This window comes from Cavia porcellus, unplaced genomic scaffold, assembly GCF_034190915.1.
Source record: "Cavia porcellus strain 051 isolate PalLab524CR breed Dunkin Hartley unplaced genomic scaffold, mCavPor4.1 scaffold_5, whole genome shotgun sequence".
NCBI classification, from domain to species: domain Eukaryota; kingdom Metazoa; phylum Chordata; class Mammalia; order Rodentia; family Caviidae; genus Cavia; species Cavia porcellus.
The window spans coordinates 82,715,732-82,734,742 of record NW_026947488.1 but is presented as its reverse complement, the minus strand read 5'-3'; the positions used below and the strand labels follow the sequence as shown (position 1 = coordinate 82,734,742).

Sequence of the window (19,011 nt, the reverse complement as noted above, 5' to 3'; positions counted from 1 at the left end):
GTGCCGGTAAAAAAATACATGTAGCTGGGTGTGGTAGCACATGCCTGTAATCCCAGCACTGAGGAGGCTGAGACAGGGGAATCATAACAAGTTTGAGGCAACCAGTACTGCATGAGTTCAAGACCAGCCTAAACTACATAGCGAGATCCTATTTCAAAAAATACAGTAAATGCTGTTGCTAAGCACCATCCAATGGAGAAGCAGGTTTGCAAACTTACGGTGTGTCCTCGTCTACTTAAACATTTTGAATTGATTCAGGATATTGAGGTAACTGCAACATACAACTAAAAACACTGTTTAAAATGTAGTGCTAAAGTGCTCTTTGGCATCCCTACATGCAAAGAGATGGTGATAGGCCTTATAATAAAATCCACAAGCCATATGCTTCATTTTGGCATAAGTTGTAGTACTGTTGGCTGCAGGTCAATTTTGAAAATTTTTATTTATTTTTTATTTATTTATTCAATAAATAATATTTATTAAATAAGATGTTTTTAAATAGATAGGCACTTAATAGTAGACAGGCACTCAATAGTACCATGCTTAGGGACCAAGCCTTTAACCCGTTGGCCTTGAGGGACATTCCACTACCCCCAATAGTGCCATGCTTAGATGTTAGCATCATGTATATGGCATTAGTTTTAGGTGCATGCAGAATGTGAGAACTCTGAAATTAGAAAGGTTTCTACCACATTTTACTATTTTGCAAATTAACAAAGAGTAGAGAAAAGACAAAAATATGTATTGTAGGGTCAAATCCATGTTTTATAAGTCAGCAAATTCTCAGACTTTCATAGACTTAGTACTTAACATAAACTAGTGGTTTTCAGTTCTGTGCATCAGAACTGTCTAAGAAGTTTAAAAATTCTTGTGCCTGGGCTTTACCCATTTCAATGAAATTAGGTAGGAATTAGGAAGGGGGCATCCAGTGGGCATTCAGTTTGTTCTAACAGTGTCAGAGGGTTCTCACATGCAGGCAGGGGTGAGGACCACCCACACGGAGGGCAGTGTTGAGAAAGGTTTCTCAAGAAGCTTCCAGGTTCAGTAAGAAGAATGTTGCAATCCGATGTTTGCCCTGGGTAAGGGAAAAAAGGAGGGTTTCAGAGGAAAGAGTTGCACTAAATGATTTGTTTGAGCCCTCAAAAGGGAAAAATTCAAACTCTGGAATCAGAGAGTTCTTGATTCAGTATTGGTTGTACCATAGAGGACTACGACCTGTGTAACTTTAGTCAAGTTAGAGTCCCACTTTAGTCAAGTTATCAGTATCCTCATCTAGAACCACCTTTCTGCAAGGCATTAGGGATCATATGAGGAAGCATATGTCAAACTACTGGAACCCAGTGGATGATTAGTACAAGGATACTATCTTTATTTTAATCAGGTCCATATTTTCATTTTTGGCAGTTTTTTAAAGTCATATTCTGTTATCTGGGTAAGGGATAACAGCAGAGCTTTATGAGAAAGGAGCAACAATATATAAAGAAAACAAATAACACTGATAAAAATAAACAATATGACCAGTGCAATTTTTCAAACATATAATCTAGTTCAGGGGTCTGCAAATTATTGCTTGTGGGCCAATCTGTCCATGCTCAGTCATCTATTTACTATCTTTAGCTGCTTTTCTGCAATAGAATCCATGTGGCTCACTAAACTGAAAATATTTACTCTCTGCTCCTTTACAGAAAAAGTTTACCAGTCTCTGATTCTGGTTCACCAATTCCCAGGGTGGTCAGGGGCCCCTCATCAGAGGCTTTCAGGAGATCCATGTGGTCAGAGCTGTTGTCACTGTTAAACTAAGACACTGCTTGTCACTGTCACGGTTTGATGGCTGCACTGAAAGAACAAAGCAGTGAGAAGTCAAACAGCTGGCCCTGAGCACATTTCAGGTTGATGGCACTGACCTGTGCTCATAATTTTCACCCCACCACGTTCACAAGACAAGGGAGGAAACACAGTCCTCACTTAACTTACTATTTCTTAGCCTCAGTACTATCAACATTTTGATCTAATGATTCTTAGTTGTAGGGTTCTTTCTTGTGCATTGTAGGATCTCTGGCCTCCAACTCCCAGATTCTGCCAGTTGTCTCTCCCTTCCCCCCAGTTATGATGGCCAAAAATGTCTCCAGATGCCCCCATATGTTCTCTGGGGACAAGTTACTTATTCTGTCTCTGGCCCTCATCATCTCACTCTAAGAAGTGCTAACTTAGCTTGATGAAAGAATAAAAATAATTAATTTATTAAATCTGAATCCTGGCTACACATCTTAATATTCCATGTAGCTCCAAAAAGTATGCACTGGCTCAGTTTTTCTGCTACATGTGAAATACAGAAAGAAGTTATCTAAGAAAATAAAATACTCATGCCTTTGTTTTACCAGCTAAGCTAACCACTTTTTTCACAGAATAGTTTTCACTTGAAAGAGTTACTAATGTATGATTGCCAGGTTTTGGCTATTTGGTAGACATTATCTAGAAGATAAATGAAGTAAACCTTCCACCTCAAACCAAACTACTGATATATTCATACTACAATCATCCGTAGGAATCCAATTGGTTCCAAGATTTCTATGCATACCAAAATCCATGGATATCTGTTCCTTTATATAAAATGGTATAATATTTGCATGTAGCTGATATACATCCTCCTCTACACTTTATCTTTAGAGTACTTACAGTACCTAACACAATGTAAATGCTACATAAACAGTTATTAAATTATATTATTTGTAAAATGATAACAAAAAGTCTGCATGTGTGATGAAGTTTTCCTTCAGTGTTTTTGATCCTTAGTTTGTTGAAGCCACAGATATGTGTGTATGTATGTGTGTGTGTGTGTGTGTGTGTGTGTGAAACATGGATTGTGGTTAGTTTCCAGTGATAAAATATGAGCATGGAGTGAATGTCCCAACCTGCGGATAAGTCAACAGAGACCCTAGAGGGGGAGTGGGGATTGGAAGAGACAAGAGACGCGAAGAATGGAGGCAAGACAGGGCTCTGATCAAGTCTCGTTTATTCAAAGGAGTAATGAATATATAGGGTATTGGGGAAGGGGCTGGGTTCTGACACATCAGCGGGCTCATAAGGCAGGCTAATTAGCATAATGGCTGTACTGGCCGAACCACAGAGACATGTGACAGGCTAGGTGAGGAGAGATGGAAACTTAACTACTAAATAGAAACTTAACATTAAGATGCCTGTTGCCTGTTGATATAAGGTGGCGGCCAATTACAGGGCTTCCCACAAGTGAAGATTAGAAATTTTGAAAATTTTTGTATCTCCCACTCTAAACCTACAGTGTCTCAGTACTTAAGGAATTTTCTGATGAGTGGTGATATAAAAGAATGTGATGTTTTTAATATCATATAATGATATGCATCAACATTTGGAAGATATACCAAACACTGGCCAAAAAGTCAAGACCTAATGTTACAAAATCATACACAGATAAAAAGATCCATTTAAAGTATAAGACCAGGGAATTTAAATCTATCAAAAAGTTAATTGATACTGCACATTGAAATTAACCTTTAAAAAATTATTACTTATTGAAATTTGGTGTCGTAGTTAAGAAAAATATTCACAATTATCAAGGCTCTTTTAAATATAGATTTACTTTTTCCAACTACATATTGGAGGCCAGATTTAACAGATCAAGTACAGAAGCAAATATGAGAATTCAGAATCCATTTCAGTACTTTGTGCAAAAAAAATTGCAAACTGTTTAGGAATTCTACTCTTTTCACTATTTTTTTGTTTCAGAAATATTACTTTCATGAAAATATGCTGTATATTTAACATACTAGGTTTATATTGGCTTTAATTAAAATTACACTTTTTTTGTATTTCTCAATGTTAATCCTATGTCGTAAATGCTGACAGATACAACCCAGACAAATAAAAACTCTTTGGAGCCTTCAATAATTTGATAAGAAGGTACAAATTCAAAGACTCAATACAAAAATGGGCATCTGTGAAGAATACACACTTCTAAGATGAAGAAATATAAATAACAAATACATATATAAAAAATGTTCAACATCATTGGCCATTTGAGGAATGTAAACTAAAACGACACTGAGATTCCATCTCACCCCAGATAGAATGGCTATCATGAAGAATCAACCCATATCAAGAGGCCATGAGGAAAAAGGAATGTTTCTCCACTACTAGTGGGAGTGTAGACTGGTGAAATTGCTGTGAAAATCAGGATGGAGACTGCTCAAAAAGCTAGGATTACAGGTCCCCTTTGACCTAGCTGTTCCCCTGCTGGATATCTTCCCAGAAGAACTGAAAACATCATGCCACAGAGATATATGTACACTCATGTCTACAGGAGTACAGTTAGTAACAGCTAAATCTTGGAAACAACCCAAATGCCCATCAACTTCAAAATGGATAAAAAAAAGATGTGGCATTTTTATACAACTGAGCATTACTGAGCCACAAAGAAGGATAAACTCGAACTTTTGTAGGTAGATGGATGCAACTTAGGCCGTACTCATAAGTGAAATAACTCAGATTCACGTGTAATAAAGGTCATAATGTCTCCCTGGCGTGAGAAACCGAAAGAGTAAATAAGGTGTAAAATGCATGAGAGATATTGTGAAATGGAAAGAAGTTGTTCAAAAGTAAAAAGGAAATGGGTTGGGGGAAAAGGGAAAGGATGGAAGGGAAATGGGGAAAAATGCAAGTCAGTTATCATATTAGTGTCTCAAACCACTGAAAAGGCAGGCTTGTGCTAATATCAATTGGAGAAAATTTTAATGCTCATATCTAGTATGCTGAATAACTACTTTAAATATGATAATATGCAATGTATTAATTATTGTTATTCTTCTATTCTTTTGTAATGGAATTATGGTTTACTTTTTTTCCCATAAAAAGTGATTTTTAAGAAGGAAAGGGGTAATAATTTTTAAGAGGTAAACCAAGAGATTAAAAAAAATCTATTTTGATTTTCTAGAGCTTTATGATGCTTGGATAAGTAAATACAATATAACCAAATAAAAAGGAATATGGTGGTGAATAAAATAAGGAAAAACCAAGTAGAATAATATGTACGTGGAAGAAACTGGCTTTTTTGAGGGAGAAGCCAGCAGCTAGCCAGACAGGAGCAGCTCTGGAGATGAAAGGGCATGCGTTGCCTTGAGCAAGTTAATTTTCCACTCTGCCTCAGTTTCCTCCTGGAAAGATGCCAGGGATCATAATAATTACCTCATGGCATTATTAAGAGGATTACATGAGTAAATATCCAAACAACATGTAGAGGAGATTTGACAGATATACGAACTGCTCTCCATGGACCGCTTATTGTTATTTTAGTAATAGTAAATTCATGGCAGTAGAGACAGGGTCCAACCTACAGGTAAAGACTCAGGTGCAGCTGACCCTACTCCACAGTGAGATGACTGCAAACAAAAAATGCACTCAGTGGTCCCAGAGACAAAATATCTTAGAGCCAAGAAAGCAGTGGAAGTTCCCTAACACCCTTCTTTTCTTCGCATGACACTTTCTAATCCAAAATCACGCCTGTTACCCCAGGGAAGCACGTGGAGATGCTCCAAGGATTCAGGACAGAAAATGTGAGCTTGGCTTGGTTTCACGTGTTGGTTCCAGAGCAGTTAGAATTATTTTTGTTCCTGCACTATGATTAAGTTTCCTGTCAGCTCAGTTTCAGTAAATATCCATACAACCACCCTTCCTTTTAAGAAGATAACATGGCCCAAGAAAGGCCTTACAAATTTTTACAGTGAGAAAATTGTTTTGTTTGATTTTTTGTTTTGTTTGTTTTGTGTTTTGCAGTGCTGGGAATAAAACCCAGGGCCTTGCACACACTAGCAAAGCTCTGTAAACTGAGCTATGCTGCCCCTACCCGAGAAAGATTCTTAAAGAAACTATAGGTGCACTTTTGAGATAAACCAATGAGATGTTTATGAAATTACTTTTTTTTTTAAATTAATTTTTGAACTGCTAAAGAAGAATCCTATTCTGAAAGTGAAGAAGTTATCTAAATCTACAAATTATCTTCCCAGGAGGACAAAGAGTAAATAAGAGTCACATCTCAAATATCCCAGTTCCTGTATCTTCCTACAACGCTGTGTCATATAGGGTAAATTTTACTGTAATTGTTTTCTAAGTTACTGAGAATCTTAGGTTTCCATTTACAAACCTCATTGAACTTAAATGTGCCTGATGTCAGTCTTTAACATTAACTCTTCCCAAATCTCCCCATTCTGTTTCACTTTTCTTTGAGGACCATGCAACTCCATATATTTTCTGTTTATTGCCTTCCTGAATTTATGATGGTAGAGGTTTTTGTCTTTATTCTTTAGTGCTGGGTTCTTAACTTCTAGAGTGGGCCTACCTTTTAGGAGAGATTCTACCCCCTCACCTCCATCCCACTTTGGGCTTTAAATAGGGAATAGAAAATGTCCCTATGTATGCTGTGAATTCAGACACGGAGCTCTTGCGTGAAGTTTAAAAAATGTGTCTATGTTGCAAAAAACTGGGAAGCTCAAAAGGATTTGAGGGCCACTCCACAAGCTAACAAGTGCATGAGCCCCAGTATGAAATAGGCTGTCAAAAGTTTATTCCAGCTTCCGGGAGAACATGGCGGACAGATAACAGCAACTACCGGAGGCTCTCTGAAAGACTCGGCTCAGAAGCCAGGAATGGTGCGGACTAAGGAGACATAAGCAGGTGGAGATATGCTCTGCTGACACAGGAACGAACTGGGCTGAGAGAAACCAACTTGGAATGCATTCCTGGTGCTAAAACAGGAACAGAAAAGCCTCGGTGTGGAGGCTGGACTCCGCGCCATTGGAAGCCGCGATTTGGGTTTCCCGCCGCGCGGTGGCTGGCTGCCTCCACAAGCGGCTCGGCAAGGAGAGAGACGCGCAGAAGCTCTGAGAACGGCAATCTGCGAACCGCAGGGAGGCGTGCACTGACTTGTGGTGAGGTGAGTGAGAGAAACTGACACTCTACCACAGTTTGACTCCAGCAGAGGACTTTCTGGGCCCGAGCAGTCCTGCGGGAGCAGGGCGCGGTGGCGACTCCAGCCACACATCCCCCTCTCGGGCGGGATTGGTGAAAAGTGCCTGGCCTGCGTGACGCTGCCAGCGGACCTGGTAGGCTGTCCCAACCCAGATGCCAGAGCCTGACGGTGGCCGGGAGGGGAGACGCGTAGGCTGCCTGGTCCGTAACTCCCTGGTGCGCAGCGGTGAGCGGGAACACCTAACTGGCGCAATTCGATCAGGCTGTGGCTGACTGGGAGAGAAGCTGGGCCTCTTATATAAGCTTGCATATATAAGGAACAGAGAAGAAGAGGCAGCATGGGAAGAGGCAGCAACAAGAAAGGCTCCTCGGCCCCCAATTCTGAGAAACAGGCAATAGCAGACACCGCACCAAATCACATAAGGCGCCATATAGAGAGCCTCATAGACCAATTCAGGAATGAAGTTATCAATGACCTGAAGCTAGAAGTATGCAGAATAGTTAGAGAAATGCTAAGTACCACCCAAGAAAAAACAGGCGGTGGAATGGAAGAACAGAAAAAAAGGGGAGAATTGTTTGATGGAGAAAACAGAGAAAGCATAGAATATGTGAAGCAGGTTCAAAGGGACTACCAAGATACTAAGAAGTCTATAGAAGACTGGCATAACAGCTTGAAAGAAACTAAGGACAGACTATCTGAACTGGAGGGCAGACTCGTAATATGGGAGAATGAAATGAAAAACTTCTTAAAAATAACAAAGAAACACACAGCAATAATACAAAGACAAGAAGATGATAAGAGGATCCATAACTTAAGGATTAAGAACATAAAAGAAGAAGTAGGGACACAAACAAGTGAACTACAAAAGCTACTCACAGAAATAATCCAGGAGAATTTTCCTAATTTAGCAAAAGGTAAAGATACTCAGATGTATGAGGCATACAGGACCCCAGCTACCTACAACCCAAACAGAGCAACACCCAGGCATATAATAATAAAAATTCCAGAAATTCAATACAAGAACAGAATATTAAAAGCTGTAAGAGACAAGAAACAGACCACTTACAAGGGAACACCCATCAGAATTACAGCAGATTTCTCTGCACAAACCATCAAATCACGAAGAGCGTGGGGGGAAATAATTCAAGCTTTGAAAGATAATAATCTCCAGCCAAGATTGAGATATCCTGCACAACTCTCCCTGGAAATTGATGGAAAAACAAGGTGCTTCCAGGATAAAGAGGAACTGGGGGAATTTGCAACCACCAATTCAACTCTACAGAGAGTATTGCAGGATATTCTAAAAAAAGAAAAATACAAAGAATCCAGAAATAATGGCAGAGAGGCCACAATGAATGGAGCAGAGAACAAAATGAAGAAGACAAACTGAAAGCTACTGACAGAAAAAGAGCTCAACAGAAATGAGGCAGAGAAGATTGGATGATAGGAACAGCTATTTTGGAGAAAATGACATCTTAATAGGTAATACTGATTTAGTATCATCTTGTTTTGAAGTCTCATCTAGCTTTTGTCCTTCTGTCTCCAATGGTCTAAATAGGCTGTATCTTATTGGATTTTATTATGTACGATAGTATAAGCAAAAACCTTTTAAAGACAAGGAGATTATACAGAAACCATTGTTCATTTTCTGTTAGTCGATTCTAAATACTCTGTAATGCTGACATTCTCTTGAATGGTTTTACATTGTTTTGATATACTTAATGCTACAGTATACGAAGTTGTACTCAAGGATTTCAAAGAAAGAGACAATATGGTAACTACTTTTAGGTTAGGATTATCTGGTGGTGAAACACTATTCTGCTTAAATGGTTATGTTTTGATCTGCGCTGTTTCGTTGTTATGCCCTCTTTTATCTCAATCTCCACTCCATTATTTACTTTTTTATCTTTATCCTTTTAATTAAAGGGAAAAAAATAGCAGGATATATTATAGTAACCCACTTTGACTTTTCATTACCTTGATTTAAAGCCCTGTATTACTCTCACCATCTGGTTTTTAACTGATGTTCCCCTATTCTGTTTTGCTGGATAGTATCAGGTTCGAAAGTTTAGGCATCAGCTGTGAAGAAAACGAGATTCATTATGACGCCCATTCTTGTTGACTTTTATCTACTTTTGAAGACCTACACTGTCTCCAATGTTTTGGTTTTGTCGGTTTTATTCTTTACTGTTTTGTTCAATTGTATTATAACTAACGATATAGGCAATTCTATTAGAGATAGCGGGAGGCATTATGGTAACCATTGTTGATCACCTTGTATTATGTTTTTACATTATCTATTATGTCCACCCTTTTGACTTGACCGATTCTGTTCTGTTATGTCACATTTGGTTTTACTCTCTTCCAAAAAAGTAATAAGAACCGTGGGAGCAATGAAACCCAAAATGTGTAATAGTCATGGTACAAAAGAGAGGAAAACAAAGTGCTCCAAACTATATAACTGCATGTATACTTAAGTGTATAAGATAGAAAATGATATCACAGAGTTTTATTGGATCAATGAACAGAGCTGTTTGCAGTATCATTGATGGAATGTCCACTTTACAAGCTTTAATTTTGTGACTTGAACAATTATTTCTAAGATGACAATATGTAATCCATTAACTAGTGATTTCCTACTGTTCATTTTTTTTCTGTAAATCTGTATAACTTGTACCCTTTCCCTGCTTTTTTTTTTTCTTTTCTCCTGAAATAAAATTAAAAAAAAAAAAGTTTATTCCAAGTTGTGGTACATGCTTGTAAAATCAGCACTTGGGAGGCGGAGGCAGAAGGATCACAAATTAGAGGCCAGCCTGGACAGTCTAGCAAATTTCAAGACCCTGTCTTGAAAAACCAAACAACAGTTCATCCTGTGGTCTTTATTCTTCAGTTATCTAATATTGTTGTCCTTTAATAACTTCAGTCAGATGTGGTGGTACATGCCTATAATCCCAGCACTAGGGAGGCTGAGGCAGGAGGATCATTGTAAGTTTGAAACTAGCCTGGACTACAAAGTGAGTTCAAGGCCATCCTGAACTACATAGAGAAACCCTATCTCAAAAAGACAAAATAAATATGTAAATAAAGTCTCTTCAACTGGCTGCCCAGTTCATGAAAGCATAAACTTCTGTCCCACACAGACATGTATTATGTTCTCGTGGTGCTCAAACTTAAAATACTGGTTAATGTCTCTGTTCTGAGGGCCCAGGATGGAGGAGAAGGCATCAGTAATGCTCTTGATCTCTAGCAGGAGAATGTGGTGAAACGAATGCTCCATATTGGCCAAACAACTGAAAATATTGGTTAGTAGATGTATCTCATTTCCCCAAAAGCTGTGTTCCACTTCATTCTGTATGCAGGCTTTGAAAATCAAGTATTATAGACTAGGAAACTTTACTACTTCAATTTGTTCTGTAGTAATTATTTCTTGTAAAGCGCATAATTCCTTTGCAACTATGTAGTCCATTTGCAACATTATATTTTGGCACATGAGGCTTACACAGATGAGTGAGCTGAGACATACACAGGCTGGTGTACAGTCTACAGCCTCAGTTCTGCGCCAAGCTGATGAATGATGAATGAGAAGTGGTCTCTTTAAGAGACTTGACTGGCATGTGTAACCACTGGAGAATTGTATGTGAAAGGGGAATTGTGAGGACCTTAAAGGCAAGCACATTCCCGCATCCACTTCTGTCATTTAGAGCCTAACATGCAGTACCTATTTGGTGATGGAATAAAAGCTTGAATAAACCAGTGATTAAATGCAATCAAGCGTAGACAATGCAGTGAAAACTAAGACAGAAGGGGTCACCAGGGAGAGCTTCAGGAAGGAAATGGCAATTGTACCTTGAAGAAAATTAAATCTTCAGATGCTGGAATAAAAGGTCAAAAAGAATTTTGAATAGAAGCATAATTTAGATCTAAGCATCTATTCACTGCAGTGATTTTGAGCACTTATCTCTACACAGTGATTTATAATTAAATACAATATATTCCACTTCACTAATACAAAATGTTTACATACCCACAAAAGTTAAGATTTTAAAACAAATTAAAGATGATATGCTATTCTTTGAATAGTGTGAATTTGTGAGCGATATATTATTATTTCTATTGGGCACAAACCTGCATTACCAGTTCTCATTTGGCAATTTTAAATTGTTTTTTCACAACTTGTCATGACATTGGCTTAGATTATGTTACCTCAAAGTATGGTTTATGGGGAATTTATATATTTATAGGAGATGTGTCTCCTGGTATTGTTTGTTGTTATTTTCATAACTGCCCACATTATTCATATTACCCTTATTTCTTTGAAGGAAGGAACTTATTCCAAATACTTGTAAGAATTAACTTGATTAAACCTAGATAATGAAATCCCACTTTTCTGAAGTTTGTAGTATGTTAAAAGATGAATAAGTGCATGAGAATACACTGTGTAAATGAAGTAAATCTTGTGCACAGCAAAATATGTGGTCACCATCTGACACCCAGATGGGCTTAGAGTGCCGGGGCTCAGGGTCACTTTGAAGCTATTGATCAGCCCTTTCTGTGTAGGGGGAGTTAGCAAGTCACATAGTTGGGGTGGTGGTTTTGAGGGGTCAGATCATTAATGAAGTTGGAGGCTTTGGCATGGTAGGATAGGTTAATAAGAATATTTTTATGTTGTTAAGAAAGGAGTAGCTTTGACTTGAAAATTGGGTAGTGGGCCACAAAACCTCAAAGAAGCAGATTCAGAGGAGTTATGAATGAAACTTACATATTTAGCATTAGCTAGCCTCTTCAGTCAACTTTGTAACAGTCACCTGCTGGTTGTGGGATTCTGATTTGTTTTTTTTCCTTCATTGCTCTTGGCAGGAGAGAGCCAGGAGCTGCCTAGTGTACCTGGTGAGCCAGCTGGCCAATATGGAGCATTCATTTCACCACATTCTCCTGCTAGAGATCAAGAGCATTACTGATGCCTTCTCCTCCATCCTGGGCCCTCAGAACAGAGACATCTTCCGCATGAGCAACAGCTTCACCACCATTGCCAAGCTCCTGTCCAGACAACTGGAAAATACCAACATTGTTAGAGACAGGTGAGCAGGAGTTTCTACCTTGGGGAGCTACTGGGAACTGGTGGAGGCAGAGCACAGACAAGTATAAACTGTAGTCATGAAACACTCTAAAGAAAGTCAAGTCCACAACTCGACAGAGAGGAGCTTCTGAATAAAGTATGACACTTGCCAGAATTTTTCAACATGGTTTCTGTAGAAACCAAAAGTAACAAAAAAAAAAAAAAAAAAGAATTCTAAAAGGTGTACAAACTATGATAAAGGAACTAGAAAATAGTACTCTCTCTCTGTCTTTCTCCTTGTATCAGGAATCAAACTCAGGACCTTATGCTTGCCAGGCCAGCGCTTATGCCACTGAGCTATATCCCTGGCCTCATTTATTTATTCAACAAGTATTTGTTATGTTTATATATACTAAGAGACTCAATGCATATATGTTCCTTGTAACCACAGAGCTCACTGTCCAGTAAAGGAGATAAATAAGCTGGAGACTGATGGGTTATTGTGCTGATAGAGATAGTTCAGAGAGTTTGTTGAACACTGAGAGGTGGTACCACTTCCACGTCCACAGAAGAGGTGGAGGCTGAGATCAGAGAAGCTTTTCCAGAAAAAGTGATTTTGTTTTAAGAATAGGGAAATTTATTGGGGAACAGGAATAGCCCCTGAGAAACAGGAGGGGTCCCAAATAGGTTGCAAATAACCTCAGCTCTCTGAGAAAGTTTTATAGAGCAAAATCATAAAGTAAGTACAGCACGGGTGAAAATTATAATCAACCAATATGTTACCATTGAGTGGGCCAAAAATAGTCCAGGTTCTTGTGTATAACAAAGAAGGAATTGCCAAGTGTGCAGCTCATAGTATGTAGTAAGTAGCTACATTTACTGAAATTCATGGGATGGTAGCAAGAATGAAAACGGTGAAGAGAAAGGAGGTGAAGGAAAAAGGACTTGAATGTGAAGGAGAAAGGGGCTTGAGTGTGAAAGGAGAAAACAAAAAATGGCTTCCGTGACTCTGGTTTGCAGTATTTATTGGGTCAGAATCCAAGGTGCCTCCTAGTGTCACTCTCCTCAGCAACTGTGGAGACTTCCTGAATTTAAACCCAGATACTCCTTAGGGTGGCCCTAAGATTCAGTTGAGTAATCATTAAGGAGGTTCTGCACTTAAACCCAGATGATCATGAGGCTGGTGTGGCATTTACAATTTGACAAACAGAAGGATTTTACTTTATTAAAAATAAAAATAAAAATAAAAGCGTATGGTTGACAACATAAACCTGGGTCAATAATCTATAGTCTTAGTGAGTGGGAGAAAATGGCCTACCTCTAGTGAGGTAATGGTTTATTTATATGGGAAATCCCAAAAGTGTAGTACCAATAGTCTCAATGTTCATTTATCCTTTAGGTAGGTGTGTAAATCTGGGCATTATGATTTTAATCTTCAAATGTATGCCTCCATATCCTGATGTGTTCTCATCTTCAGCACTGACTCTCTCTAGGGGCTAGCCCTTTCTGACTGCCTACACTATTCCTCCATAACTTGCCTGTCTATATTTCCCCTTCTGAAGAGATTTTCCAAACTGCAGCTAGAGGAAGAGAAGTGTCGTTCCTGTTTAGCTGCTTTGAGCTGAGGAGGGTCATTGTGGGGGAGACCACAGTCAGGGCCCTTCTGCAGCTAGCTAATCTAATGGGGCTTGAATCGAAGTCACATTACAGGTTAGCAGTTATGAGCTCTCTTCACAAGGTTGATTTACTGGATCCTGGTAAAAGGGGTCTGGCACATTTGTCATTGGTTCCCTCTATATGATCACTTAGAGTTTGGCAGCCTCCAAGCAAGAATAAATAAATCTCCCCCTCAAAATTAAAGTATGTCTAATCAAAGCATTAACACTAGAATGAAAAGGGAGGTCAGGAAAGAGCCATATCCAGACACTGCTCTTAAGGGACTAAAATACTGATTGTAGCCAAGTGGCTTAAACCTCTGTACTGAGGAGGTTATAAGTGTAATATTTCTTGTCATAAGTCCCTCTAGTTTTAGCTGTAAGAAGATGAGTTTGGTGGTTTCAAAAGACAGTTTTAGCTAAGCAATGGAAAAGACTCTTGTAGAGCTTTTATAGCTTCCACCATAGATTTTTAGCCTCATCAAACCGTAACAGTGGTAGCGGAAACTGCCAGAAAGGGTTAACAACTAGAGTCCCTTTTATACCTAGCTTTTATTACTATGGTGTTGTTTTCATACATCTTTTTGTTATGCTTTTCTGCTGGGTGTTTAAGACTAATTAAAATGAGACCTATGTTAATCAAAATTTAACCTCTTGCCATCTATCAAGGTCAGGTGTCTCTACAGGAATTACTTTTGTAACCATGTACAGAGCTTCTCAGCTGCTCTGTCAGTATCAGCTTCCAGGATGGGTCACAATTTTGATTGACCATGTTGTTTTATGTGAAAGGCTTGGAGACTTCTCCCTCTTTGATGACCCACTTTTTTTACATACTGTACATTCTTTTTCTCTGGGGTCCAGCAATTTCTCTGCTCAGGAGGTTGGAGGTAACTCACCAAAGTTGTAGAATCCTGTAGGAAAAGATCCCTCATGTCCTGGGCCCTCACTGACCTCGGAGGGTCAGAGATAAAATCCTAGCTGTCTTCAGACCACTTACTTTTCTAGTTTTGGTCTCCAAATGCCAGTTGCTGAACACCTAGAAGAGAAGATCAGTTACATCAATATTACGGTGGGAGCAGTGGGCTTAGCTATTACGATTTCATCTGGATATCAAGCACTTTGAAATATGAAGTAAGTCAGAGGATTTTTACTTCTTACCAATCATGGATTTTTGGAAGCTGAATCCCTGCAGAATATTTACTGATAACAATTATCAAGTTGTTTAGAGAAAACTTGAGATTGAGAGCCACACATACCATTTTACCAGGACAATCATGACAGTATCTTTGAAACACACTTAAATGCCTACCTTATGATAGAATAGCCTTTTTAGTTGTTCTTCTACACCTAGTACACAAAGAAGTTCTCACCTAATTTGTTATTCTTTAATAGAGTGACATCAAAGAAGTGCAGGACATTCTCAGGTTCACTCAGTGCCTGAGCATCTCTGAGGTAGTGACACATATGTATCATACACATCACAAAAGCTCTTTTAATAAAAAAAAAACCTGTCATTTGACAGCTGATCGCATGCTGGCTTGACATGTGCCTCTTATCACAAGTAGCTGGAGCACAAGAGAAAGGCAGACATCTCAGTTTCCTTCCAATTATCATTCTGGGGCCTCCAAAATTGTATAGGGGAAGTAAATGTAACTCCGAACCTGCTAGATGTCAGATACACTGAGTTTGTGTTCTCCAAAATCAGAGAACAATTCTAAGAGATAATGGAGGTTAAAAGTAGGAAATTTTACCGGGGAATAGAAATGGGAAGAATAGGAGTAGCACCTGAGAGACAGGAGGGGGTCCACCTGGGTTGCCCTCAATGTGATGTTTTGAACCAAGTGTTGAGAGATGATCAGCTGTTTTGTGGGCAGTTGGTGAAAAGGCCTGGCACTTTCTAAAAACAATTGGCACTAAGGACTATGTTACAAGAAGAGCAACATTTGGAGATGTAGTAGCAGGTAGGAGACACAGGCTGATGGAATTGCTACACCTTCCTAAAGATGTTGAATTTTCCTGTGTAGACAATGTGAGGTCATTGTGGATTTCGTCCATAGCACAGTATCATTAGACTCCATTTCAGGAAGCTTCTTCTGGCCTTATTGGTGAGAATGTCTCAGTCTTCTGAGACAAATGAGAAAATGATAGAACTGTGTCCACAGGTGTTAGCCATGAAGAAATTATTAACAATGGTGGTGGGTGAGCTGTCAGTGATGTGGACAGGGGAAAACAGGAGTGTGTGACTGAAGAATGAGAGTGATACAATGCATACAATCACCCCAAGAAGTTTGTCTTTGGAAAAAAATAAAGAAAAACTTGCAAGAATGAGGAGAGGCTTTATTTTTCTCTGCTGTATTTTGGTAGAAAGATATTTAACATTTTAAAATAAACTCCAGAAGTCAACTAGCACTTTCAAAAATGTATGTAATTTCATTAGATCCTCATGAGCATCCTATGACACAGAAAGAGCTCCCATACGACAAAAAAGGAACAGAAGCTCAGAAAGAAAAAGTAACAATAGCTCAGGGGCTGGTGAGATGTTGTAGTCAGATTGCAAGAAACACAAGTTAATACAAGACACATAATTTATGGTATTATTTTATAATGGTCACCCAAAGAGTTAAACATTGGAAGTGCAGGAAGTCTATCACACACTAAAGACCCCAAAAAAATCCAGCTGGGGACCTGGATCCCACAGCAATGTTCTATGTGTGTCCTGCTGAATACCTAGAATCCATGACAATGTCTCATGCAAGTCTGTTTCATGAATCTGCACTGGGAAGGCCCAAAGCTCAGCAATGGAAGCCAGAAAGTCTGTGCCAGGAGGATGAAGGATCTGTGCCAGCAGGCTTAGGGATCTGTACTGGACTCAGGAATCAACATGCAAAGTAAAGACCAGAGACTCTGAGAAGGACTCTGAGAAAAGTACCATGGCCATCCTCAGTGACAAGAAGATTCTGGGCTTCTCCAACAGTGAGAACAGTCGAGTTCTTAGGAAGCCTGCATGCCTATCTTCTCCAAGAGACTGAACAGCACACCATCTCCTCTCTGGAGCCAGGAAGTGATGCTCAAGTAAGGACCAGAGTTCCTCCAAAATGAACCATAGTCATTCTTAGTGACAACAAGGTCCCAAGCTCCTCTGTTGATGAGAACAGTCAAGTTTATAATAGGAAAGGAGCTTGACAAGCTCCTCCAGGAGAACCAAAGCACCAGAACCAACAATGCCCCAGAGAACTAACAACACTACTTCTTCCTCTCCACTTCTCCTTTTCATGTTGGCAGTGATCCTCGGATGGGCCCTCCACATCCAGCACTATGCTGATTCAGTTCAGCTGGTTGCTACAAGTTGACTGCCAGTTGTCAATCCACCACGTGAGACATCTGCCCAGTGCTACCCAGTGACGATATGATAGAGGAGGGACTCAAAGCTCTCGGCCTCACACTTCAGAGCCTATGCACGAAAGATACTCCCTTCTGGAGATTCAGTTTGCAGTAGAGACAATCTGAAACTCGTGTCAAATTCTGCAAGGTTTTTGAGTAACAAGACGAATGCTATTTCCCGCATGAAACAAGGATTTTAAAAGCAACAAGAAGCTGTCTTAACAAACAAGTGCACATTCAGTCAGGAGAGTATACTTTCCGTCCAGTGTGGTGGGTGCAGGGCCAAGCTGTCCCACGAGGGTCCACAGTCAGTGTGTGCACTTGGACTTTGATATTGCTGGAGTCTGTTAGGTTCTGAGGGAGCCCTGGGTGAAGTTAATGAAAGCCTTGGAAGTCAGAACTGATTGTTATTCTGAGAGTACAGAATTATGAGGAACTAATCAAACACAAGGGGTAAGAAGATATGGAGAGGAGAACAAATGAAAACCCAGAGATACCTAGAAGGAGTGGTTGTATAGAACTGAAAAAGGATGGTGTTAATCAGAAAGGAGGTAGAAAAAGGGGAGTCTTTCTAAGAGGCTCTCTTAGCCCCAATAAACACAGAATATGATCTGCCCAATATGGTCATTAAAGTCAATAATAGCAATTCATCATAGGAAGCTAGTTTGAATATATCCCTTTATCTCAACTCCATAGCTTTGGTTGAGATGTAAAAATGTATTCTCATCTGATTTAGTATGAAAATGCCTTAGTGAGGGTTTCTCAGCCTTGGTGCTATCAATATCTGGGTTAGATAATTCTTGATTGAGAGCTGTCTTATATATTATAGAATATTTACCAACAACCCTGGCCTTTACCCACCGGATACTAGCAACACCAATGCCTCTCAGTTTTTGATAGTCAGTTCTGTTGCCACATTGCTAACTACATGAAAATTGCCCCCAGTTGAGAACCACCATTGTATACAGGCACCATTTCTATAGACACATCTTACCAAGTGACAACCTTTGCATGGCAGCATGTAAAAACACTTTGGGCGATTCTCATGATGTGGCTTCTGAAATGTGGGATAGGTCTCTGCAGCTAGTGCTTAGGGAGCCCTTTTGTACTACATACACAAGCAGCCTGTTCATGTCTCCTTCCAGGCAACACAGGTTCCTATGTCAGAAGCAAAAGCTCAAGCACATGTCCTGGCCAGTGGAACATCCATTCTCTATTATCCATCCACATACACAAGGTTGCAAGTGACCAACAGACATCTCTCAGGTTGTGTGTACAAAAAAAAAAACATTTACATGAATGAAAAAAAAGTGTTATACAAAGGTGTTAGAATGGGAAAATTAATCCTTAAAAACTAATCCAAATTCAAATAGCAACAAGTAGATAAAAAGAAACCATGTTTCACTATAAAAATATAAGCTTACTTGTATGAGAATACATTAAAGGAGAGCAAAATATGAAGAGATGAAAAGATTACCACTCATCCCAAATGCCACCACTGCCATCACCACTGTAGCCTCTCTCAATTCAAACACACACTGCCTAGTTCAACACACACTGCCAATCTTTTCCTAATGGAAAAAAGGTTGTAATTATTCCATGGGAACCTTAAAACGAGTGTGTAAACAGTTAGCCCTTTGTGACAACGCTCATCCTCTTTGGGATGGATGCTAAGGCTTCCCTCCCAACACCTTTTCCCTGAATAGCCTCCATTGTGACCATTTTGCTTCTGTCATTTTAATCTGTGCCCCAAAGCAGAAAAAAAGTCTACACTTTGTTTAGAGCATACAGCAAGACCTGATCCTTACAATTAAAGGGAGAGTGAATAGATACTGAAAGAAAATTAGAGATGATGAAATTGAAAACAGATGTCAGCTAATTTACAAATCTGACACATAACTCAGTGGGCCAGATTTTAGACT

The 19,011-nt window shown here is 39.3% G+C and overlaps 1 protein-coding gene across 7 annotated transcripts in view; it reads left to right on the top strand.

The window, feature by feature from the left end:
* The window catches only part of Veph1 (ventricular zone expressed PH domain containing 1), a 236,848-nt gene that overhangs the window by 106,254 nt on the left and 111,583 nt on the right, over positions 1 to 19,011 (top strand). For all 7 annotated transcript variants that reach the window (XM_063249249.1, XM_063249247.1, XM_063249245.1 and 4 more), the window contains one exon: positions 11,855 to 12,075. In XM_063249249.1, the coding sequence (XP_063105319.1) occupies positions 11,855 to 12,075 (221 nt within the window). The remainder of the gene's footprint in view (positions 1 to 11,854; positions 12,076 to 19,011) is intronic.